Source organism: Lagenorhynchus albirostris, chromosome 15 (genome assembly GCF_949774975.1).
Source record: "Lagenorhynchus albirostris chromosome 15, mLagAlb1.1, whole genome shotgun sequence".
In the NCBI taxonomy this organism is placed as follows: Eukaryota; Metazoa; Chordata; class Mammalia; order Artiodactyla; family Delphinidae; genus Lagenorhynchus; species Lagenorhynchus albirostris.
Window position 1 is genome coordinate 65,709,615 of NC_083109.1, and position 26,593 is coordinate 65,736,207.

At 40.3% G+C, this 26,593-nt stretch overlaps 1 protein-coding gene across 1 annotated transcript in view; it reads right to left on the bottom strand.

Moving 5' to 3' along the window:
• LOC132505823 (acyl-coenzyme A synthetase ACSM1, mitochondrial-like) overlaps positions 1-26,593 on the bottom strand; it is a 38,800-nt gene that overhangs the window by 6,453 nt on the left and 5,754 nt on the right. The window contains exons 3-10 of the mRNA XM_060124064.1: positions 18,921-19,131; positions 16,428-16,635; positions 14,735-14,875; positions 13,802-13,961; positions 11,792-11,871; positions 9,193-9,316; positions 6,935-7,015; positions 6,294-6,395 (exon numbers count right to left, since the gene is read on the bottom strand). Coding sequence (XP_059980047.1) covers positions 6,294-6,395; positions 6,935-7,015; positions 9,193-9,316; positions 11,792-11,871; positions 13,802-13,961; positions 14,735-14,875; positions 16,428-16,635; positions 18,921-19,131 — 1,107 coding nt within the window. The remainder of the gene's footprint in view (positions 1-6,293; positions 6,396-6,934; positions 7,016-9,192; positions 9,317-11,791; positions 11,872-13,801; positions 13,962-14,734; positions 14,876-16,427; positions 16,636-18,920; positions 19,132-26,593) is intronic.

Below are 26,593 nucleotides of genomic sequence, written 5' to 3' on the forward strand. Positions count from 1 at the left end.
AATGTTTTGTGTGTATTATAGTTATGGTTATAATTGCCTCCTGTTTCTGGGAAGAGATACTGTTTTCCACTTGAGATACCAGATCAAATTCTGTTTTAAACAAATGCTTTAAAGTAATTTGATTTAAAGTGAAAAATAATGTAAGTAATAATATACATGGTGCATGGATGTGGCAGAAAATAGTTGACGTGGACTTGAATGACTGAAATTTAGGAGACACCACATCAAAGCATACAGAAAAAATCCCACCCCCAATTCATGTACCATTTGAACTGCTGTCCATCTCAGTGTACTGTGATACAGTTGACCTGACACATCCCTGTAGACATGTCTTCCCTGAAGGAAATGATATTTCTTGATGTCAATCATCTGAGGTAGGTTCAGAGATTGGAACCTTGCAGATGGGACTCCCACACCCAGGGAAGGAATTCCTTTGTCTCACCGGGCCTGAACTTCTTGGAAGTAGATCTCAGAGCCATTGAAGAGCTCCTGAATGGTAGGAGAATAGTATCACATCTACCACACAGAGAGGGTCAGAGTCTACAGAGGCACCAAATTGAGTTCTTCACCTTGACTACTTTTAAAAAGTGCTACTGGTGGGTGATGTCAAGAAAACATGGCAAATGAGGAAGATTTAAGGTCTCATTTCCCCCAAAAAACTACAAAAAAAGTACAAGAAGTTGAACTGACTATGTACAACGTCTGGGAAAGAGTCAAAGGCTTAAAACAACCTTATAAATACCCAATCAAGAAAAAGCCATCTTAAAAATAGTACAAAGTTTTGTGACATTTTATTCACCCTTGCTCCAGCCTTTCTTCTGCATGGCAGTTTTGGTCTTGAGCAGATGGCAGCCCAGTTCCCAGTGCCCCTGCTCCAACCAGAGAGAGCAGAGAAGATCTCATTTGCAAATTATTGTACACACCTGTTGTAACCTGTCTGGGGATAATGGGAGGACTGGTGCAAGGCACTCAGTTCATGTAACTCAGAATATAAGTGGGAAGAGCAATAGGAACTGTTCATAGGAGCTACCTGGAAGACTACAAAACTGAAAGATGCCTGCGGTAAGAAATTATGGGTGGAGATATACAATAGATCATCAAGGTCTGGAGGAGAAGCTGGGGTAAGATTCTTTCAAGAAATTAGGATATTCAAGACAGCTGTGCACATGGCGGTATCTAGAAAACCATGCACATACCTGAGCAAGACGTGTGCTCACAAGGGTCCTAAGAAGACCTTAAGGTTTCACCTCAGACTGATCTCTAGGCTCAGAGCAAGCTGAGCTAAGTGGTGAAGGAGTACCCCAGCACAGACCTAACTTGTACATTGGTTGTTCTCTCCTTTTTGTTGTTATTGGTATTTTTGTTTGTTTGACCTCTTGACACTCAAGAAAATCTCTGTCAAAACATTAGCTGAACATGAGCTAAATGATCAGAAACTTCAGTGTGATCACACATGGCCAATAATTGTAGTTGCAAGAAGAGTTTGGAAACGTCTCAAAACAAACATACTGTTATAGACTGCAACGGTCAACAAAACAAAACAAGAACAACAACAAAACCCCAGACACCCCAACCCCCAGGGAAGCAGGAGAATCTGATTTCCAGAGTTACCACATTGTAATAGTGAGAGGCCCAATATTCAACTAAAAATTACAAGACATACAATGAAACAGAAATCATGCCTCAGGACTTCACTGGTGGTCCAGTAGTAAAGAATCCACCTTCCAATGCAGGGGAAATGGGTTCGATCCTTGGTCGGGGAACAAAGATCCCACATGCTGTGGGGCAACTAAGCCCACGCACCACAACTACTGAGTACGTTTGCCTCAACTAGGCAGCCCGCATGCTGCAAACTACAGAGCCCACACACTCTGGAGCCTGTGCGCCACAACTAGAGAGAGAAAATCCACACGCCACAACTAGAGAGAAGCTCACATGCTGCAACAAAAGATCCTGCATGCCGTAACAATGATCCTGTGTATCGCAACTAAGACCCGACACAGCCAAAAGTAAAAAATAAATAAATAAAATAAATAAATATGTTTTAAAAATCATGCCTCATTCAAAGGAATGAAATTAATTGACAGAAACCATCCCTGAGGAAGCCCAGACATAAGACTTACTAGACAAACAGTTTAAATCAAGTTTGTTAAATGTGGTCACAGAGGTAAAGGAAGAAATGGACAAAGCACTACAAGAAGTCAGAAAAGTGACATGTGGACAAAATGAGAATATCAACAAAGAGATGGAAATTATGGAAAGGCACCAAACAGACGTTCTAGAAAAGGGCAATAACTAAAACAAAAAATTCACGGAAGTGTGTGGCAGTAGTTTAAAACAGGAATAAGAAAGAATCAGAGAGTTGAAGACAGAACAATAGAAGTTATTGGGTCTGAGGAGCAAACAGGAAAAAAACTGAAGAAAAGCAAATAGAGCCTAATGGACTTGCATGACACCATCGAGCAGACAAACATGTCCATTATGAGAGGAGGAAATGAGACAGAGAAAGGGACAGGAATAGTATTTGAAGATATAGGGGCAAAATCTTCTCAAATGTAATGAAACACATGAATTTACAAATACAAGAAGTTCAAAGAAATCCAATAAGATAATCCCAAGAGACCCACACCAGGATACATAAAAATCACAATATTGCAAGCCAAATAGAATCTTGAAAACAGCAAGAGAAGTGACTCATCACATACAAGGATCCTCAGTAAGATTATCAGCTGCTTCTCACAGGAAACCTTGAAGGCCAGAAGTGGTGGGATTACATATTTAAAGTGTTGAAAGAAAAAAAACTATCAAGACTTCTCTATCCTGCCTTCAAAACGCTCCTTAAAAATGAGGGAGAAATTAAGATATTTTCAGATAAAAGCTGAGGGAGTTCATTACCACTAGACATGCCCTAGCAGATACGGTAAAGGGATTCCTACAGGTTAAAATGAAAAGACTCTAGACATGTGTCAAATCCATATAAAGATATCTTTGGAAAAGTTAAGTGTGTGGGCACAAAAGCTTAGCTAACATCATTCTCACTGGTAAAAGACTGAAAGATTTTCTCTTAAGATCAGGAACAAGACAAGAGAGCCTAATCTCACCATTTCTACTCAACAAAGTATTGGAAGTTTACCCAGGTCAGTTAGGCAAGAAAAAGAAATGAGGCACCAAAATGAAACAGAATTAAAACTAGATCTGTTCACAGATAACATGATCTTACATGTACAAAACCCTAAAAAACTTTCTCTCACACACACAAATTGTTAGAGCTAATAAAGGAATTCAGCTAAGTTATAGGAAAGAAAATCAATGCACAAAACTTAAGGTGCAGTTCTATACTTTAACAATTAACAATCCAAAAAGAAAATTGAAAAAACATCAATAAGAATACAATACTAAGGATAAATTTAGTATAGAAGGTGAAAGACTGGTACACTGAAGATTAAAAATCACTGCTGAAAAAGAGAAAGAAGACATAAATAAATGGAAAAGCATCCCATATTCATTGATTTGAGACAATATTAAGGTGACAATGCTGCCCAACATTATCTACAGATACAATGCAATCCCTATCAAAATTTCAGTGGTGTTTTTTCAGACATAGAAAAACCCATCCTAAAATTCACATAAAATCTCAAGGGATCCCAAAATGCAAAAACAACCTTTAGAAAGGAGAAAAAAGTTGGAGAACTTAAACTCCTTATTTCAGAAACTTACTTCAAAGCTATAGCAAACAAAACAATGTGATACGTTCATAAAAAGAGACATACAGACCACTGGAAGAGCATAGAGAACCCAAAAAGTAACCCTCACATATAGTGTCAATTAATTTTAGGCAAGGATGCCAAGACTATTCAGTGGGAAAGACAGTCTTTTTAACAAATGGTGCTTGGAACCTTGGATGTCCACATGCGAAAGAATGAAGTTACCTTATATCATACACAAAAATTCATTCAAAATGGATCAAAAACTTAAATGTAAGAGCTGAGCTTATAAAACTCTTGGAAGAAAACACAGAGGAAAATCTTGCCTTGGATTTCACAATGATTTATTGAATATGATATCAAAAGCACAGGAAATAAAAGAAAAATATTGAATACATAAAATGTTCACCAAATTTAAAAACTTTGTATGTCATAGGATACTATCAAGAAAGTGAAAAGACAACCCACTGAATGGGAGAAAATATTTGCAAAGCATATAATTTGCATATCTGATAAGGTATTAATATCCAGCCTACATAAAGAACTCTTACAACTTAGAAACAACAACAACAGAAAAATGAACAACCCAATTAAAAATGGGCAAAGAACTTGAATAGACAATTCTCCGAAGATATACAAACGGCCAATACGAACATGAAAAGATGCTAGTCATGAGAGAAATGTCAATCAAAACCGCAATGAGTTACCACTTCAAACCCATTAGAATGGCCATTATTAGAAATAAACTGAAAATAGCAAGTGAGTGTAAGGATATGAGGAAATGAAAAGCCTTGTGCGTGTGGAAAACATGTATGGCAATTCCTCAAAAAGTTAAACAGAATTACCATATGATCTAGCAATTCCATTTCTGGGTATATAACCAAAAGAAGGGAAAGCAGGGACCCAAACAGTTACTTGCACAATCAGTGTTCATAGCAGCATTATTCACAAAGGCCAAAAGGTGGAAACAACCCAAATGTCCATCAAAACTTGGTATATACATACAATGGAATATTATTCAGTCTCAAAAGATGACAGTTTGCTAAAACATGGATGAACCTTGAAAACATGGTGCTAAGTGAAATAAGCCAGACACAAAAGGGCAAATGTTGTATGATTCCACTTATATGAGGTAACTAAAATAGGCAAGTTCTTAAAGACAAAAAGTACCATTAGAGGTTACCAGCTGCGGGGAGATGGGGACTAGGCAGCTGTTGTTTAATGGGAACAGAATTACTTCTGGGGATGGAGGAAATTGTCTGCAGATGCATGGTGGTGACGGTTGTGCAATATTGTAAATTTTACTCAGTGCTACTGAACGGTATGCTCAGGAATGGTAAAAGGGTAAATTTTATATCATATATATATATAAACCTACAATAGAGTATAATGAAACCTGCTGTAACGCTTCATCAGACAAACCCTAATTAGCAGGGTTTAGGTCATGCCTCAATAAAAAGAAAATAAAAGAACAGAATATAAGCCAACAAATCTCAGTGGAAGAGTGACATGTCTCATTGCCATGAGAACGTGTGAAATAAAAGAAATCAGTGTGGCCATATGTGAAGACATCTTTGCTAAATAAAATATGTTATGTACAATTTTTTTTTAAGTCATGGCTTTGGACCATCCCAATTCAATTTAACCAGAATCTCTGTGGTTGGATCCAAGTATTTAAAAAAACAGAATCCCTCAAATGATTCTAACGTGCAGGCAGCATTAAGAACTGCTGATCTAGATACCTGTTACTCTGTGTTCATTTTCCCTTTTATCCAACCTTTACACTGTGCTACTGAGAATTAAGGCTAAGGCTTGCATGATTGCTTCTGGACAATAGTACCACAGAGGGACAGGGCCCCACCCACCCACCCAAGGCCACAGTGTGAGCACAACAGTGACACCAGTGGCTGTGACTTTGTAGAAAGGAGATGGAGTCTGAGATCAATTTCAGGGTCTGTCTACCCTTCTGCGGTCCATCTTGGAAGCTGAGGATTTCCTCTTAGTGGCCACTGCTAGCTAGGGTTTGTCTGATGAAGAGTTACAGCAGGTTTCCTTATACTCTATTGTAGGTTTCTGTAGTCCCTGGATTTCTCATTTAGAGTTTGGGGTCCAAAACACACCACTTTGAATCCTAGGCCTGCCATTTATTTGACATGGGAAAGAAACGTTAAGCTTCTAATCTGCAGTTTCTTCCTCTTTAAAGCGGGGATAATAGCGCCCCTGGAGGCTCAGCGAGTATAATAGATTTGTTTGCACCCTGTTGGTAAGTGCGGTGGTATGATGTGAACCCAGTCAAAGCCAGCACTCTTAACCACAAGACATCACTGGACCCCAAGTCTGGTGGTTCTGAAGCCAGGCTGTTTTCTACCCCAACAGTCAGCCCATAAGTGCCAGATGGGTTATGACAGAAAGGGATGTGGGAACACACTATGAGCTTTGAGATTAATTAGAACAGGTTTCATTGACTTGGAGTGAATAAAGGAAGAAGGAAGAAGTCTCAAGGTGCAGAGTTGAGTCCAGTCCCTTAGCACCTACACAGCTCCCTGCAAGGATTCTTGGGCCGGGTGGGGGCAGATGGGGTGTCCTTACCTCATAGCACATGAAGACGCCTATGGGCCTGGTGGGCTTGATCCTGATGCCAATGTTTCCTTCAGTGTTGGGCGGCAGGATGTTGCCCTTGTCATCAATGATCTGGAGCAAGAGGCCTGTGAATCCCACCCTGCAGGGATCCCCAACACTCCTGCCCCACCCAAACACTGCCTGGCTCATTCATGTGACACAGTGGGGGTAGTTGGGGGAGGGGGTTGTGGTAGAGGAGCCCTGTCAGAAAATAGAATAAAACTGTCAAAAGTCTTTGAAATCAGCAAATGGTAAAACCCAAGCCACGGGTCTATGTGTTTCATGCATATATAGACATCACAAATGTGTCTTCAAGGTAGAAAACACAGATCAGGAAAAACTAAAGGCACCCGCAGTGGAGAGAGCCGCCTGTGCTACTGCAAGTACTCTTTCCCAGGCTCGGTGCATGAGGCCTCTGGCTGTCCTGGCAAGCTGCGCTCACGCCCAGGACATTGCAGTTCTCAACTGAAAACTCCCCAGGAAACTGGAGGAAAAGTAGGCGGAGAAGAGGAAGGGCAACCGGGAGGCATGACTGGTTCTGTCACCTCGTGTCACACAGTGGTCCAACCCCAGCCGAGCACTAATGTCTGCCAACGTCTTTACCACCAGACCTGAATGTCGTAGGGTGGGATGGCCTTCCCCATGGAACCTGGCTTGATCTTCATCCCCCGGAGAGTGCCACAACTTATTCCCTGTTCACAGAAGAAGAGAACTGGGGTTGGCGAAGCGTCTAGGCTGATCACAAAAACACAGCATCCTTGCTTACAGATGTCATTTGATGCTGTGCAAAGAGCCCTCGTGGAGAAGCTAGAAGTCATCGACCCCACTCTAGTCAGCAGACATTCACCTGACATGGGCTGGGCCTGAGCCCAGTGCTGGGGCTACAGAGTCCAGTGGGAGAGGCCATGAAGAAACAGAGGAGTGAGCCCAGCTGTGGGCATGTAACATAGCGTGTGGAGTGCCCACTGTATGCCAGACATGTGTCCCTGTGCCGGGGAGGGCCATGAGTATATTTCACAACCATTTACTTGTAGCTGCCTCAACTGCTTCTCAGAGCTGTGCTGAGATTATTCAGATTGTTCACGTTGTTCCCCTACCCCCATGTCTTCCTGATGAACCTTATTCCTTCTTTATGGTTCTCGAAATTATCACTTTCCTAAAGTTAAGCGCTTTACACACAGAGAGACCAAGGTTTGAACCCTGACTCCACCACTCACTAGCTATGTACCAAGTAATCCCCCTTGATCTCCTCCTCTGTGAAATGGGGGTAATTATAACATTATCGCTTAGAGTGCTTGTGAGTGTGTGCCAGGCACACACCAAGTATTCAGTAAACAACTACTACTAGCTATCATTCAGGCCCTAATCAAAGGAAGTTGGGAGATTCTCTTTCTGTGGTATTTTTCCCCACACTTCTTTGTTGCTTGTCTGTTTCCCTCAGTAGATAATGAGCATTCAGAGAATAGAGATTGTCCCATCCATCTCTGCACCCCCAGCATCTAAACACAATACCTACCTAAAAACAACAGTGACAACCATAGCTGCAATAGGGGTTAGACACTGTGCCCAGAGCTTTGTATACTTTCTTTCTTTTACCTTATCATAACCTGGCAAGACTGGCATTATATTTCCATTTTGGAAATGGGGAAGCTAGACTCTGCAAGATTCAGTGATATGCCTACAGTCTCGAAGCCTATAACTGGCAAGGCTGAGATCGGAACTGGGGTCTGAGCTCCTGAGAGAGGAAGTACTTTCCCCTCTGCAATGTCACTGCTCACACTACAGGCACGTGGAAAATGTCACAGAAATGAGTGGATAGGTGTGAGAATGTTTGGAGAAATAAAGCACCATCTGGGTATCGGGGAGTATTCTGTTGTTATGAATAGTTGATGCAAAGGGACTAGTGTCATGGGTGTAGCATGTAGTTCTAACCTCACCCTCCCTGTCTGAATGCAAACTGAACCAGCAAGGACAGTCCTAGAGTCTCAACATTTCTCAATCCTGGAAGCAGACCCAGTAACTGATTATTTATTTATTTGCAAAGTAATGTCAGAAAAGTATGTCAGTTGGGACTAAAACAGCTATTTTGCTACAGGCCCTGAGATGACAGTCATACATCTGTCAGCTAAAGGGATGATAGGGAAGTAGGGGAAAGTGGCTCTGTCCAGCATCGGAAATGCATTGAAAATGTGTTAGAAGTGAGATACCTGCCCACACTATCACGGATAAAGTCCTTGAGATTCAAGACATGCATGATTCTTTGAATGCCCTGCCCACCTGACTGGTCAGTGATCCTCTTTGGGATCACACTGCGTGTGTGTGTGTGTGTGTGTGTCTGTGTGTGTGTCTGTGTGTGTGTGTGTGGCATGTATATAGAAGATCTCTCCTCCTGCTAGTTTCTCACCATCAAAGCGTGTGCTCTCCTCATAAACACCCAGAAATGAACTAGTGAAATTCTGGGGCTAGCTCCGGCCTGCTCCTGTGGTTGCTGCCTAGGAATGGACGGTAAAGTGGACAGGACTTGCAGTGGTGGCTTCCATGTCTCTGGAGAGTGCCTTCTATGCCAGTGCCCCTCCTGGGCTCCCTTAATTATAACTAATTATCACAGGTACAGTGGTACCATGTCCTTAGACCCCTTTCTAAGTTTTTGTCCAATAGTTTTCAGCACATGGGTCTTTTGACAAGTTGATGAGCTGCAACTGTCCTTTCTGCAAATTTATTTGGGACAAATAAGCCTAGAGCTCTGGAGCCTCCCACTGGCTTTGAGCAATGCTGTGTGCTCTGCACACACTCATAGCAGGATTCAGCTCATCTGCTGGGCTCAGTGGACGAGCACATCCTGACTGGCCCAGAGGGACCCTTCACCTACCGTTTCTGACTGTCCGTAGGCCTGGTAGAGCAGAACGCCTGTCTGTCTTCTCCACAGTTCTTGCTCCTCGGGCAGCAGGGCCTCCCCACCAGTACAGCAGTGCTCCAGGGTGGGGAACCTGAGGCTGAGGGGAAGGCAAGGTGTCAACAGAGCCTCCGCAGATTGGGCTTGGGCGCTCTGCCCCAGGCCCAGGGAGAGCTCAGAGCATTGTCATCTGGAACATTCATCCTTCTGCTTCTTCGCTTTCTTACTTGCCTTCTGGGCATTTTCCTGGTGGTCAAGTCCAAGTGGAAGTCATTTCCTGTTGGTACCTGTTAACTCATCTGGCAGGGGTAGGTGGTGGTGGTGGTGAGGCTAATGGGTTAAATCAGGGAGATCAGGATTGAATATGGATGTTGATGTAACAAGAGGGAGAAAAGTGTGCTTGGAACACATTCTAAGCATTCTACATGGCTAAGAGGGTTATTTTTTTTTTTTTTTTTTTTTTTTTTTGCGGTACGCGGGCCTCTCACCATTGTGGCCTCTCCCACTGCGGAGCAGAGGCTCCAGACGCGCAGGCTTAGCGACCATGGCTCACGGGCCCAGCCGCTCCGTGGCATGTGGGATCCTCCTGGACTGGGGCACGAACCCGTGTCCCCTCATCGGCAGGCGGACTCTCAACCACTGTGCCACCAGGGAAGCCCTAAGAGGGTTATTTTTATAAACCATAAGGGCTGAGGGATAAGACCCCAAGGATATGCTAGGATGGTAATAGAACTGTACCGCCTTCTGGGAAGAGTGGGCTTATGTGAACTGAAGGCCTTTTGTGTTTCTGGCTGGAGAATGCAAATTAGGGGTTGAAAATGAATTGCTCGGGACATCAAGGAAGACCGGGGTTCATGTAAGTAAGAGAAGAAGGATCACAGGTAATAGCCCTGAGAGCAGGAATTTGGGAGAGAACAGAAAAGTCTGCTGTGAATATTTGCAGGAGTTTGCTAGGTACATTGTGCGATGTAAATCCTCTCATCTATTTTCCCCATGAAGATTTCCATAAATAACACAAAAACCATCACAAAATAATGATGGATTCCCTGAAGGAAATGGGTAGAAGTGATTGGGGTCTTAGTACCACTTTGCACGGGGCTGAGCTGAGCCAGCTCGTAGGGATGAGGGAGGTGGCAGAATCCCTTGTCACCCTCTGCTCATATATACAGAGCCTGTAGTGATGGACAGCAGGGCTGGCCTCATTGAGGGTATGTTCCTCATTCTTCTTGAGCTTTATCCAAAGTACATAAAATGGGCAGAGTCTCCAATAGAGTCAATATTCATGCCCTGGTTGAATTTGTATGGGGTTTGTTCACCATCTCAAGAACGTTGCAACAAGTAGCTGTAATATGAGCTTTGAAATAGTTGGAAACATAATTCTGTCAGATTGAGGGTTCATGAATAAAATCAAGCTGTATTTCAGTTATCTTCATAAATTGAACTCCTTGGTATTTTAAGTCTTTTATGTCTAAAACATGTTAGCTCTGATTCTGAGGTAGCCATTTCAATTTCAGAGTCGCTAAAAGATACATAAACAATCATAAGGTTCAAAGAGCAGATTTCAGGTGAGCTAAAAATTAATCCACAAACATGGGGAAATGCAAAAAATAAAATTACAGTGTGATACTACATGCCCATCAGATTGGCAAAAATTAAAACTTGAACAAAAACAAATATTGCCAAAGATGTGAAACAATGGGAATTCTCCTACCCTGCTAGGGTGAGCATACCTTGGTTCAAAACTTTGGAAAATAAGGTAGTAGGGTGCAATGTCAGTGTGACCTAGCAATTCCTTCCCCAGAGAAGATCTACAGCAATGTGTGTTTACGTGTTTATGTACATGTTCAAAAATTCAATGCAGCATTAATCATCAATAGTCCCAAACTGAAAACTACCCAAATGCCCAATAATAGAACTGAGTTAAAATGTGCTACTTTCATAAAATGTAATGTTATACAGCAATGAAAATTAACTCCAGCATTATTTAACAACACGGACACTTCTTAGAAACATAATGTTGAAAAAAGAAGCCAGATATTACGGAATAATGTACGATTACAAGAAGCTCAAAAGCAAGTAAAGTAATTTGTCTAGGGATATTTCCTGTGTAAACTATGAGGGAAAATAAGGAAATGAACCATAAACGACAAGACAGTGGATTTCTTTAGTGGAGATGGAGAGGCATGAGGAGGTCTCTGGGGACACTGGCCATGTCCTATTTTTGGGCCTTCGGTGAGCAGTTACATAGCTGTTTTATTTTCAACAATTCATTAATCTGTAAATGTATATATTATATAGTTTTCTGTATGTTTACTTGACAACAAAAATGTTTATAAAAGTAAAAACCCACAATGATGCAAGGCTCACTCAGTGTTTCGTTTGGTTCCCTGAATCCTGTTTAAAGAACCAATTAGATTAGCTGCTAAATATCACCACCAACATTTACCCCCACCACACACACACACACAGTATCCTCAAAGAACCATAGCTAAAATCAGTCAGACCACAGTGCATCAGACTACTTAAAATCCTACTCGAAGATTCCTGTTACCAACGGCAGCCACATCTACCATACCTGGCGGAATTCTGCTGCAGAATCATTCGAAATACAGAGGGCGCAGCAAAGCACTGTGTAATTGGGTATTTGAATAAAGTCTAGAAAGTTAGGAGAGAAAAAATTTTATTTTTGCAATTAAAATTTAAAACATAGATTTGTTATTAGCATTTTAATTCTGACCTCTCCTCTAGGAGAGCCCATTTATTCATCTGTTAATTCTTTCAGTATACCGAAATTGAGCATGAATTCCGTACATGGCATGTGTCAGGTACTATTGGAGCAACACAAGAAAGTCTAAGTTGAGGGGATGGGTAGGGAGGGAATGAAGGGAAAGTTTTGTTTTGTGAATTTGAATGGTAAATTTTTAATTTAACATTTTTCGTTTTAGTCACTATCTCCCAACTTCAATAGGAGAGACTGAAACCAAGTAATTTAAAAAGTTTATTTTTAAAAATTCACGAAAGTAATAATTGTAAAGTAAATTAAACAATTGAACTTTCAAATGCAGGGTTTGGGGTAAATTTGTAGACTCAGTTCTTTGAAATAATTCAAGCTTAAAATACACTGAGACTGTGGGGACACCCCTTGTAGGGGAAGGAGAATTAGACCTGGTGGGGGAAGGAGAGAGGTGGATTCATTGTGGTTTGTGCAGTTCTATGCCTCAGAGACTGGCAGGATGCAGGCAGAAAATAATGACGGAGAGGCAGATGTTGACATAGGGGCAGGGAATGAGAAGTGGGAGGTACAGTTTCAGGTGCTGGAGGGATGAGCAGATGAACTTAACCAACCAGCAGAAAAACAGGCGGAAACTAGCCTGGAGAGAGAAGACTGGACAGTTTTGAGAGCCACCCGAGTGGAAGTACCTGCTAGAGAAATGGAAGTACAGGAAGCTGCTTAGAGGGGAGGGAAAGTTGAGGGCAGAGCCTTGGATGACTACGGTGTTCAGGGGTGAGCTGGGGGAACAGGCGGTAGCAAGTGGAGAATGTTCTGTGGAGCAATCTGACCTTAAGGGAGGAGAGACGGGGCTGGTCCAAGGTGTACCAGCGTGAAGGGCAGGTGTTCTTAGGATGAGGAACTTTGAATATGTTTATGGACTGAGGGAGTAGAGTCAATGAAAAGTGAGAGATTGCAAATACAGGAGAAAAGGTTTAATGAGTTAAAGATTAATAGAGAGGGGCTCCAAACACAAGGGCAGGGAAAAGAACAGGATCGGCAGCAGGTGTCGGGAGGGAGTTGGACGTTGAGAGGTGAAGGGGCAGGTCTGCCTCTGAGACAGAAAGCAGGGGAGTGAGCAGAGACACAAAGACAATTTTTAAGTGAAGAGAAATACGTTGAAGGAGTTCACGCAGGTGGCCTCAGTTATTATCATGGTGTATGCATAACAGCAACTGCTACCACTTACTGAGTGTTCTCTCTGGGCTAGTCTCAGGGCTAAGCACTTTACACACCTTTCCTATGTCATCTCATTAATATTCCCAAGAATTCTGTGGCGATAGTAACCATTAGGAGTCTCATTTTACAGATAAGGAAATTGAAGCTCAGAGTGGTAAGCAAACCACTAATAAATGTCAATCATGGGATACGAAACTAGATCTGTCCTATTCCAAGGCCTTTGTTTCTAAATATGTCATTAAATTGAGTAGCCACACAAATACAACATTCACACACCAGCTACCTGGCCCTGGTAGAGCCAGGATCCAGGATCCAGGAGACCTGAGCTTGTTCTGTTTGCTTTCATTTCTCAGAATGTATATTCTGGTTCCCAGGTCCACAAAGTCTGATCCATAGGTCTAGGGAAAGGTTTGGAATATGTGTTTTCTTCAAAGTTACCTCTTGATGTAATTCTGATACGATGGTTGATTCAGTGCTTCACACTTTGAGAAACCCAGAGCCAGGGTTATATTATGCTAAGAGTTATACTAAGAGGCTTCTTTGCTAATCAAGTATTTTCTCAGTTGGATCCAGTGTTTGAACTCGAAATGAGTTTTTTCTGGGAGTTTGTTAATATCGAAAGGTTCGTCTTCTTACCTGTACAATGACCTTGGGGTCAAACTGGGGCAGATGATGGACAAAGACTGTAGACCCCACTGTCCATGGTTCAAGCATGGACCCCAGGACAGCCAGAACCCAGCCTGTGTCTGACAGGCACCAGAGGACATCAGACGTCTTCAGCTGCAGTAATTTCCTGCTAACTCCAAAATACAGTTAGCCTCAGATACCATTCTGACTACTATACTATCCTTCCCTTCTCTCCACCCGCATTCCTCCAGGATTTTGCTACTCAGTTGTTATCATTAGCACAGATACCAACTATCTACAAAAAGCCTTCTCTGTCCCCCTGGTCTGGTTAATAAGGTACAAAGTATATAGAACATGGTCTGGTTTGAATATTACTAGTTGGGGGTGGAGAGAAGGGAGAAGAGTTTGGTTTAAAATTGATTAAATGGTTAACCCAGCTTCAGCCTCTATGTTTGTTCCAGGTTAGGGCAGTGGCTTGGAATGGCTTAGTTCCAGGTATTATTTTTTCCTAACATTCATGACTGGGAAACTCTATGCCGAATTTGTCCACAATCAAGGAGAGGAGAGGACCTGTCACGTAAGGTCACATTGCTGGAGCATTTTATCTTTCCCCACCAAACCCTGGAACTACTGATAGGGACACAGGGGCTTGTCATTTGTGTGGTTTGCAGAATGCCTGCCGTTTCCACCCATATCTCCTCCATTCCTCCTGTAAAGGTGCTCAGGCAGGACCCAAATGTGCCTCCTTTGTCATTCAGATGCCTCTGTCAGCCTATACTTCTCACACCCTTAGGGGTCTGAACCAAAGAGAGCAGAAAGCATAAACAGCATGGGGTCAATTCCACCAAGAGCTCCTTTCCCAGCACATACACATACACATATACATACACACTTCACCCCAGATCCGTGGCCCAGCTTCTAAGCTGGTGCCCTCTCTCCTACCATGAAGGGAAGAAGGATCGCAAAGCAAGTCCATGGCTGTGCTTTGCCATCTTGGGGAAGCCTGTGGTCCCACTGGTGAAGAAGATGGCCATTGGGTCCAGGGTCTTTGACTTAATACAGGTGTGAACTGGGGATTCTGATCTGCAAAGGGATTCAACACAAAAGGACAGAAGTCATGTTTCCTGTTTTTCCATCCTCTGGGGAAGCAAAAGAAGCAATATGAGTCTTGGAGTCAGAAAACTGGGGTTTGCAACTCCCAGTATTAGGCACCAAACAAAGTTTATGGGTGACTTGGATAGGTGGACTGACATTTCTTCATTTTAAAAAGTGGGGAAAATATGATGGATTATTTTTAATTTAATAAACATTGAAATAGTATTTCCAATGATTCCAGACAATGCTCTAAATGATCTACAAATAAGAACTCATTCAGTCTTCAGAGCAACCCTAAGAGGCAAGTACTGCTTTTATGCCCATTTTGTAGATGAGGGAACTGAGGCTCAGAGAGGTTAGGTAACTTACCTGAAGACATATAGCCAGCAAGTTGCAGAGCCAGGATTCAAACTCAGACAGTGCGATCCATATACTATGCTTTTAGTCACACTGCTAACCTTGTATTTTACACAGACTAGCTTCACGGGAATTTAACCTCATAAACTTGGTGTTGAAGGGTGGGAAAGAGAAAGCTAGGGAGAACGACAGTGTAAGGAATATATACATGTACATCTGCCCTAGCATGAGCTAGAGGTGGAAGGTAGGATCCGTAGCTCCCTCCGTCGGCCTCGGTTCTTGGGGAGCTTCTCCTTGGCCGAGAGTCTCTTTCTTGGGCCTATTACAATTGTAAATGCAAGCTTCCTATAGTACTCAGGCAGAGAGGCTGCAAGCAATCCCAGTGCTGGAGGGAGCCCTGGCTCTTGTGGAGAAATGATACCATACTGAGTCTGGGAAATTTAGGCGAGTTTTAATGAGTATTCTTTGTTTAAGCTATTTTAATCTAATTCTCCGACTTTAGAATCTAGCATAAGATGCGATTTCACTGTAATATTTGCTCTTGGGGGTTGAAGTAAAGAGCTTTAAAAACTGTGGAATTACTTCAAGAAAACAAATCCAGCATGGTTTGTGTGTGATATGAAAAATGCCTGAAGACTTGCAGAAACAGAGTTTTGGAGGTGGAGGGGTCTTTCTTACCTTTAGCACTTCCCTAACTTTTCCTTCAAGGAGTCCCTATAGACACCCACCCCCTAGGACATGGAAAGTGTTTGCTCCCAAAGCTGCCTGTCATTTTTTCCTCAGTACCATGTTTCACCGTAAAAATTCATCTTAACCTTTTGTTCAACTTCTTTAATTGCTAATTATTTACATAAAAATAATATTCAGATTCCCCACCTACAAGGAACATGCAACACAATAACCCTCTGACTTTACACATCTCCTTTGCACAGGGGTGATGATATTTTAGTGAGTTCAATTTCAATAGAAGTTCAATTTCCTCATTTAATACATAAAACAATTGCAGCCAAGAGAGGAGTAGGAACTAGCCCAGAGTTGCACAGCAAATCAGTGACATAGCTGTGAAGAGAAGCTCAGACCTGGTGAGCTTCCTCCCACTGGCTGCTTCTGTACCAGCACTAGGCAGTGAGTGGCTTTCTCCTGCCATTCCTCAGAAAGCACATTCATCAGACCAGAAACTCACCTCATCAGTGATCGGAAGTCCAGCCACCCTTTACGGCTGTGGTCAGACACCAGGAGCTTGGTTTTCAGAGCAGGACACTCAGAAGCCACAGAATCCACCTCTGGGGCAAGGGTATCTGTGGTCACGATGCCCTTGGCTTTAGACACTTGTAGTCGGTAGAGAATGTCCTTGGCCTTCATCTGGGTGGTCCCTGGCATGAAGACGATCCCTAGGGATGAGAAAGAAACTGCCTGTTCTGGTATCTCTTTCACAGCCTCACAACCTTGGCTGTCAGATCTGGTTTATCTGCAAAGAAATTCCCTAACTTCTTGGTATGCAAAGGATGGTACACAGCATCAACACCGCCTAAGACACAGAATCTTACCCCCCACCCCAAACTTACTGAATTAGAATCTGCATTTTAACAAGATCTCCAAGGGATTTCTATGCACATTAAAATTGGAAAAGCCTGCCCTAATAATTTCTACTCTAAATGGATCTAGCCAGTAGACAGGTGAGTCCTTCTCCATACAAATTTACACAGGATCTGGGAAAGATACAAGTAGGACAGTGTCCCTGACTCTGCCTCCCTGCCCCCATTTTTCTCCTCTCACTTCCTTCTCTGTCATTGTGAATCTCTTGTCATCTGTTGTCATCATTCCTTGTGTCATCTTGAATCTCCTCTCTTTCCTTCGTTCGTCATACCCAAAGTTAACTACAATGTCCTTTGAACTTTTCTACTTTCCCTTCCATCTTCCATCACCAACAATTAGCTCAAGTCTTGTGTGCCCCTATTGCATTCTAATTTCTCCACCAGATGCCCTGTCCTGAATCTTCCTACTACCCATCTTCCATTTTATTAGCCTGCTTAGTTCCACAGAGCACTGACTATTTCCCCTCCACATTTCTTCTCCCCACTAAGACCTGGACCCTGTCTCCAGGAAAACACCACACTCCCCATCCTGACTCTGAGGGCACTGCTCACTCTCCATCTTTCTCTCGCACAACTCTATTCTCTATTTCAAGATGACCATTCTTCGTATAGGCTACTCCTGACTCTAAGCATTTCCATGTGCTATGACCATTCTCGGAATTTCCATCCTTTGCTTCTACTCCTCTTTAATTCTTCTTATCCCAGAGGTCTCAAGTCATGTCTTGGGTTTCTCATGGACCATCTCTTCACTATACAGATGGCATGGCTTCTCTATACTCCCTCAGCCACTGCTGTTAATTCTTGATCTTGACGGATTAATCAACTATTTGTGAGAAAACATGAGACAGAGAATATGTGACCAAGAGCACGACATATTGTTGTATGAGCATGCATTATAGAACAACTGAAGTGATTCGAAAAAGAATCCATGAGTCCCATACTGATTATATAGATTAATGCATAGATAAGCAGTTAAAAGGGAAAGGAAAATCTCTATAGAAGAATGCCAACTAATAAATGTAGAAGGAATGATATAAATAGAAAATCCTAATAAAAGACCACCATAAAAATATTCAATTCAGTCAAGAATCATCAGTGGATTCTCAAACCATAAAGGGAAAGACAGTTGGGGAACAGGATATTCACACAGTCCCATAAATATTATACGACAGATTACTTACTAACTACAAAAGGAAAAGGTACCTCTACAAAGGTGGATACTACCTTTCTAAAGTGATAATATCAATGATATTAGGGCAAACCAACCTTATATATCCCCAATGTGAGGCACCAGGGAAGACACAATGTTGCCCTTCTAGTGCCTGGGCTAAAAATGTCTAACCTGAAGATAATCATGAAGAAGGAGTCAGAAATACACATTTTGATGGACCTTCTGCAAAACAACTGGCTTAGATGCTTCAAAATTGTCATCGTCATGTAGACAGTGTAGAACGTAGAGAAACATTCTAGATTAAAGGAGACGGGGGAGATATAACAACTAAATGCAATGCACTGGATTTTTGATTTAAACCAAATAAATGCTATAAAGGACATTATTGGGAGAATTGAAGAATTTTGACGATGGATGTATATCAGGTAACTCTATTGCATCAGTGTTAAACTTCTTGTGTGATAACTCTACCGTGGTTATGTGAAGGAAATGTCTTGGATCTTAGCAGATGCATGCTGCAGTGTTTATCTGGTGTTTATGGGTGTTACAGTGTCTGCAACTGATTCTTAAATGACTCACTGGGAGAGAGGGCTCGAATATGGCAAAACGTTAACAATTGATGAATCTTATAAAGAAGCAAGAATGTCTGAGACCGTGTAAGAGAAAGTGTGTGTGTGTGTGTGTGTGTGTGTGCGCGTGTGTGTGTGTGAGAGAGCGAGAATTATGACATTGTGTTTGAGAGGATGTAAGTATAAGGGAGAGAGTGGATGAGAAGGAGTAAAATAATATTTGAGTGAGTCTGAGAAAAAGAAAGACTGTGAAGAAGAAAAATTGGGTGGAAGAGAAAACACCTAGTATTTCAGGACAAACTGGCTCTAGGTGAGCCCAAAGGTCTGCTTGGGTCACTGACCTGTTCGGATGCAGCCCACGATCACCAGCCACCACTCAGGCACTCGAGGCAGAATCAAGGCTAGATGGTCTCCCTCCTGGAGGCCACAGGTCTGTGTGAAGACGTTGGCTGCACGACGGGTTAAGTCTGTCATCTGTCTGAAACTCCACTTCACTTCATCCCCTTGATTATTCACCCACCACAGGGCTGGGTTTGGACCTCTCTTGCCTTCCTGGTTAGGATCATATGCTACATGTTATTTCCTGATTCAAAGGAAAGGGGCACTAATGTGGCCAATCCACTACCACAGTCACATTCCCCTGTGAGTGTAGCTCAAGGTCTGAGATCCCATTTTAAAGCATTTATAGCGCCAAGAGAAGTTGGGGGGAGGTGTGATCCAGCCAACGTCTTCTGGTCTACTGTAACCCCCTCGTCTTAAGTCATGTAAAACCATGAAGAGCCTTCATGTTACTTACTGAAGAGTTACAATTTTATTCCCCATGTGTCTGTCTTAGTTCCACATGGACAGTAGGTTACTCTCTGTGCCTCAGTTTTCTCACCTATGAAAAGGGTATAATAATACTACCTAGACTGTAGTAAAGTTCAAATTAATTATTTTAAAAGGTCAAGTGTGTATAACAGTGCCTGGAATATAGTAGGTGCTCAATAAAATTACTGCTGTTATTGTTATTACAACAAAATAAAAGAGGATAATTTAATTCCTGAATATTTGAGGAAATATTTTTTAAATTAAGGTACCTCTAGAGGTGCAAGAAGTCCGTCTTGGAAGCTCCAGGGCCTTTTTCCCTCACAAAAACATCAAGTAAACAACAATAGACTAAGATGGCTTTGTAGGAATTTAGAAAAGAGTCACAAATCCACAGCAACCAACAAATGCCCAAACAATAAAAAGTCATAACCAAAATGGTAAGAAATTTTGTGGTGTTTTTGCTTATTCTTGCACCACCCACTCTCTGATGTGGTACAGTGTAGTCAGAGGAAGCCACCCAATTCCCAGCCCCTCCCCTGGGATAGATGAAAAAGACTGAAACTTGTGTGCAACGTTCTAGCTTGTCTGGAGGCGGCCTTAGGCACTGGTTTCTGTCTTGACTGACCTGGAGCTCAGATGGGTATGATGGCATATTGGAGGTATCTGAAAACAGTAGGAAATGTCACAGTGTGGGGAAACTGCAGACCTGTAGTTACCTAGGGATTAGAGACTACAGACAAAGAAAGAATAGAACATTTAAGTCCCCCAGAAGAAACAGACTTTTAAGAAAGTTAAAATGTTAAAGGGCAGCGAAAACTAGAAAAAAAAAAAAACACACACACATGGACAGGACCAGGAAAGACACATGCCAGAGAAGACCTTAAGTTTTCATACTGAGCAGATTACTGAAGGTCTTTCCCTGCTTGGATCCAGGCTGCAAAGACTGAGAGAGGAAGCTATTTCTTTTAAATATGCAATTTTTAACAACAGATCACAAGGTCTACAAAGAAAAAGAGAAGAAGCCTATTCAAAGTAACAACATGAATCTCCAGAAACTGACCCTAAAGAGACATAGGCTGCAGTTACTAGACAAAGGTTTTTAAATGACTGTCTTAAATACACTGAAAAAGCTAAAGGAAAACACAAAGAACTAAAGCAAATCAGGAAAATAATATATGCACAAAATGAGAATATCAACAAAGAGATACAAATTATAAAAAGAACCAAACAGAAATTTTGGAGCTGAGAAATATAATAACTGAACTGAAAACTTCACAAAGGGACTCAACAGCAGACTTCAGTAGGCAGAAGAAAGAATCAGTACACTTGAAGACAAGTCATCTAAAATTAATGAGTCAGAAGAACAAAAAGAAAAATACAAGAAGAAAAATGAACAGAGCCTAAGAAACTTATGGGCCACAATCAAATAGACCAATATACACATTATGGGACTATCAGAAGGAGAAAAAAGAGAGAAAATGGAGCATAGAACTTATCTGAAGTAATAATGGCTAAAAACTTCTCAAATTTGAGGAAAGGCATGGAGAGACAAATACAAGAGGCTCAATGAACTCCAAGTAGGAAAACCCAGACACCCACAGAGAGACATTACAATCAAACTACAGGTGACAAAGACAAAGAGAGCATCTTAAAAGCAGCAAGAGAAAAGTGACTCATCAGGTGAAATTCTTAATAAGATTACCAGTGGATTGAAGACCAGAAGGCAGTGAGATTATATATTTAAAGTGATAAAGAAAAAAAACTGTCAACCAAAAATTCTATATCTAGCAAAATTGTCCGTCAAAAATGAGGGAGAATATGTATGGCTGAGTTGCTTCACTGTGCATATGAAACTATCACAACATTGTTAATCAGCTATACTCCAATATAAATTAAATAGTTTTTTAAAAATGAGGGAGAAATTAGGACATTCTCAGATTAAAAAAAACAACAACACTGAGGGAGTTCTTTATCCTTAGACTTTCCCTACAAGAAATGCTAAAAGGAGTTAAGTTGAAATGAAAGGACATTAGAGAGTAACTTAAATATAAAAGTATAAAGTTCTTTAATAAAGATAGATACAAAGACAAATATAAAAACAGTATTTTTATAATTTTGGTTCATAACTTCACTTTTTATTCTTTCACTGTATGGAAACCACAAAAGCATAAAAAATAATTATAAATCTATGTTAATGGGTAGACAATATGTAAAGATATAGTTTGCGAAATCAATAACATAATATAGGAAGGTGCAAGGGAACCGGAAAACAGTAGGGTTTTGTATGTGAATGAAGTTAAGTTGTTATTAGTTTAAAATGAAGTGTTATAATTTGGAATGTTATATGTAATCCCCACGGTAATCACAAAGAAATTATCTACAGAATATTCCCAAAAGGAAACGAAAAGAAAATCAAAACATATCACTACAAAAAATCAACTAAATACAGAGGAAGGCAGTAAGGGATGAACTGAGGGACACAAAAGCTGTGACATCAAGGAATCAATTAACAATATGACAATAGTAAGTCATCCTTATCAGTAATTACTTTTTTTTTTTTTTTTTTTGCCGTACGCGGGCCTCTCACTGTTGTGGCCTCTCCCATTGCGGAGCACAGGCTCTGGATGCACAGGCTCAGCGGCCATGGCTCACGGGCCTAACCGCTCTGTGGCATGTGGGATCTTCCCGGACCGGGGCACGAACCCGTGTCCCCTGCATCGGCAGGCGCACTCTCAACCACTGTGCCACCAGGGAAGCCCAGTAATTACTTTAAATGTAAGTGAATGAAATTCCCCAATCAAAAGAAGTAGATTGGCAAAATGGATAAAAAACTGAGAATTCAACTATATGCTGTCGACAGAATTGTTACTTCCATGTGATGGAATATGATAAAACCAATCAAAAAACTTTCAGAATATTTTTGCAATAGAAATCTTATAATACAACATCAATTTAGAAAAGGAAAACCACATTTACATTAAATCCAAACTTATATAATAGTATCCATTCATTCATTCAATATATATTTGCCAAGTTCTCATTATTTCTTAGGTACTGTTCTTAGACCAAAAGGATACAATGGTGAACAAGACATATATATACACATGTATGTAAACAGTTTTAAATGTTTATGGACAATTTTCATTTTCTTGTTTAAATCAAGTCTTTTATTTTCCCCAAGTAAAACAATTTTTTAAAGTTTTTTTAATTCCCCAAACAAAGCATGTTCAGAGTAAAAGTTCACGCAAGGCACAATCTTACTAACAGAAAAATTTCTTCTGAACAGAAAAATTTCTTCAAATTTCTCAACACATTGTCACTTCCTGAAGGTCAACACTGATAACTGTTTAGTGTATAATCTTCCAGAAATTATTTCCCACATATGTGCAAACATGATCGTACCATCTTTGCCTCATATGATTGGAACAAAAGAGTGTGTCTCACCTGAGATAAGACTTATATACATATATACATACATACACACACACAGATATATGTATATACATATAGTCATATCTATGGAAAAATCAGTGCTATGAAAAAAATTATTCTCCAACAGATTAAGGAATGTTAGCAAGTATAAATGACTAGTTGTGCACTGTCTATATAAGGGGAACAGACTATATAATATTTGTGTATGAGTTTACAAAATGATAGAAAGTTTGGCGTATCAAGGTGAAAATAATTGTTTTAATTCAGATAAAAGTTTATAGAGTCTTAACTCTTGCAACTTGAAGAAGACATTGCTTAAGGATTTACTGTTTGGGGGGCTCAGAATTAATCTGATAATGTGATATTAAGATTAGCATGTTTTCAAGAAGATAAAACACAACCTTTAAACTGGATATGAGATTTACAGTTTTATGCAGTGAAGTTTGAAGCCAATGGAAATTGAGAAATAGATCTAAAAAATAAAACACTAAGTCAGCAATAAAAAGGAATGAAGAAATAATACACAAGACAGTATGAATGAATCTCAAAAACATGCTGAGTAAAAGAAACCAGACACAAAAGACTGCATCTTATATTATTCCATTTCTATGAAACCCTAGGAAAGAGAAATATAATGGCTAGTGACAGCAAATTAGTGTCTACCTGGGGCTCAGGGTGGGGATGGGTGGGTATTGACTAGGAAAGGACAAAAGGAAATTTTTGAGGTGGTAGAAATGTTCTAAAACTTATTAAACTTTCACATAAAATGTGTGAATTGTATTCTAGGTAAATTATAGATCAAAACAGTTGATTTAAATAAACAAAAACCTACATAGCTACTCCTTGTTAATCTCTAACTAAAATATACTTCAAAGAAGGAAAATGGGAAAGTAGATCAATTAATCATGTGATTGATGAATGAGATGATTCTTTTTGAATGTTAAAACACATAAGAATTTATTGCCTATAGAAAGGGCTTGCTTCATTTTTAATTAAAATGAAATACAAGTTCTATAATTTCTGTAAATTAATGATAGAATATGATAGATTTCATAGAATTTAAATCCTAATTGACATAGATAAAACACTTTCCCCAACAATGATATAACTCACATTCTCTTCCATTGCATTTGGAATGTTTACTAACCTCCAGAAATTTCAAAAGTCAGAGTATACTTTTTGACCACAATAAATTAAGCTAGGAATCATTAACAAGAAGACAATGAGAAACCCACCTCAACTATCAGGAAACTCACCGGTACATTTCTATGTAATCTATGGGCCAGAGAAGAATCAAAAGGCAAATAAAAAATATTTTGAACTTAATGATAATAAAATATGACATATCAAAATTTGTATAATGTACCTAAGAGGAGTGCTTAGTGGGAAATTTATACTTTTAATACAGATATTGGAAAAGAAGGAAGGCTTAAAAGTAAGGACATAAACTTCCATCTCAAGAAGCTGAAAAAAGAATAGCAAATTAAGTCAAAGGAATGTACAAGGAAAGAAATAATAAAGATAACAGTAGGCATCAATGGAATGGAGAGCAAATACACAAGAGAGAATATCAGTAAAACCAAAACTGGTTTTGAAAAGATTTATAAAATTGGTTAACTCTTAGGAAGACTTATCAAGTAAAAAAAGAGAATAAACATATTAAAAATATCAAGAATACAAAAGTGTACATTGTTATAAATCTTACAGACATTAAAATAGAAATAATGGAAATATTAATACCTTTATGTCAAAAAATAACTTTATGACATTTGGAATGAAATAAACAAATTGCTAAAAAATGTTAACTTTCCAAAGTTGATAAATAGAAATCTTAAAAACCCCCTATCTATTAAAAAAAAAGTTAAATCCACTACCAAAAGCTTTTCTGCAATGAAAACCCCAGATTTTATGTCTAAATATTTCAATATGAATGCTAGTGTGTTAAGGGTTTGACCTGAAAAACTGCTGGGTTTTGTTTTTTTTAGTAAAACAGCGATAATTATATTTCAATTATATCTCCATAAAACAACAAAAAATTAGTGATAACTTTTAAATTCTTTATCAAAGCATTTAGAATAGTACCTGGTACATAGTAAATGTTTGTTAAATATGTACTGAATGAATAAATTAAAAAACAACAACTCTAAATCTAAAGAAGGAATAATAAGGAATTTCAGGGTTAAATTAAATCTAAAGATGACCCCAATCACGGTGGGCCAACCCCAGCTCCAGGTGCCCCAGTCCCCATGGCCAGCTATCCCGGGATCCAGCTTCACCCATCAGTGAGCCAAGATCAGCCCTGGAACATCCCAGGCCACATGGCCAGCCACATCAGGAACCATACCTGGCTACAGGCTGGCAACCACTACGTGAGACAGGAAATGTCAGCCAACCAGTCTGGGGGCCAGCCTTGACTACCAGTGCACCCACGGTAGTTGGCCATGCCACAACAGAAGGGCCCACATAGCCCACAGAGGGGGGGACCCTAGAGCATATAACCCTAGAGCATATAACACTGGTGACCAGAGGGGAGTGTGCTGCTGGGCCCATAGGACATCTCCTACATTAGGCCACTTCTCCAAGATCAGGAACCACTTATGTAAGAATGTTAAAAGGCAAAGAAATAAAATCATCTATACCCACAATAAGTAGTTAATGGATATGCAAAAGAAAAATATGTAAAATATGTCATCAAAAACAACAAACATGGGGAGGAACAGTAAAAATGTAGGGTGGTTAGAATGCATTTGACCTTAGGAGATCATCAACTTAAAAAAAAAAACTATATATATATATATATATATATATATATATATATATATATGTCATAACAACCACATACCAAAACCCTATAATAGGTACACACACAGAAGAGTGAAAGAAATTCAAGCATAATACTAAACATGGTCATCAAATCACAAGGGACGAGAGGAAAAAAAGAAGAAAAGAACAAAACAGGAACTACCAAAACAACCAGAAAACAGCAAAATGGCAATAAGTACATACCTAGCAATAATTACTTAAATATAAATGGATTAATATTCCAATCAAAAGACATAGAGTAGCTGAATTGATAAAAAAAAAAGACCCATTATATCCTGTGAAGTGGCTCACTTCGGATCTAAAGTCATACACAGACTGAAAAAGTGAGGGGATGGAAAAAGTATTCCATATAAATGGAAGTGAAAAAAAAAAAAAGAAGCTGGTGTGCCAATACACATATCAGACAAAATAGACTTTAAAACAAAGAGCGGGGCTTCCCTGGTGGCACAGTGGTTAAGAATCCACCTGCCAATGCAGGGGACATGGGTTCAAGCCCTGGTCCTAGAAGATCCCGCACGCTGCAGAGCAACTAAGCCTGGGCACCACAACTACTGAGCCTGCACTCTGCAGCCCACAAGCCACACCTACTGAAGTCTGTGCTCTTAGAGCCCATGCTCCACAACAAGAGAGGACACTGCAATGAGAAGCTCGCATACCACAACGAAGAGTAACCCCCATTCGCCACAACTAGGGAAAGCCTGCGTGCAGCAAAAAAGACCAAACACAGCCAAAAATAATAAATAAAATAAATTAAAAAAAATAGAAATAAAATAATAAAAGAGCATAACGGGAGACAAAGAAGGACATTTCATAATAATAAAGGAATCAATCCAACAAGATATAACAATTGTAAATATATAGGCAGCCAACATAAGAGCACCTAATGCATAAAGCAAATACAGTTGACCCTTGAACAACACAGGTTTGAACTGTGTGGGTTCTGTTGCAT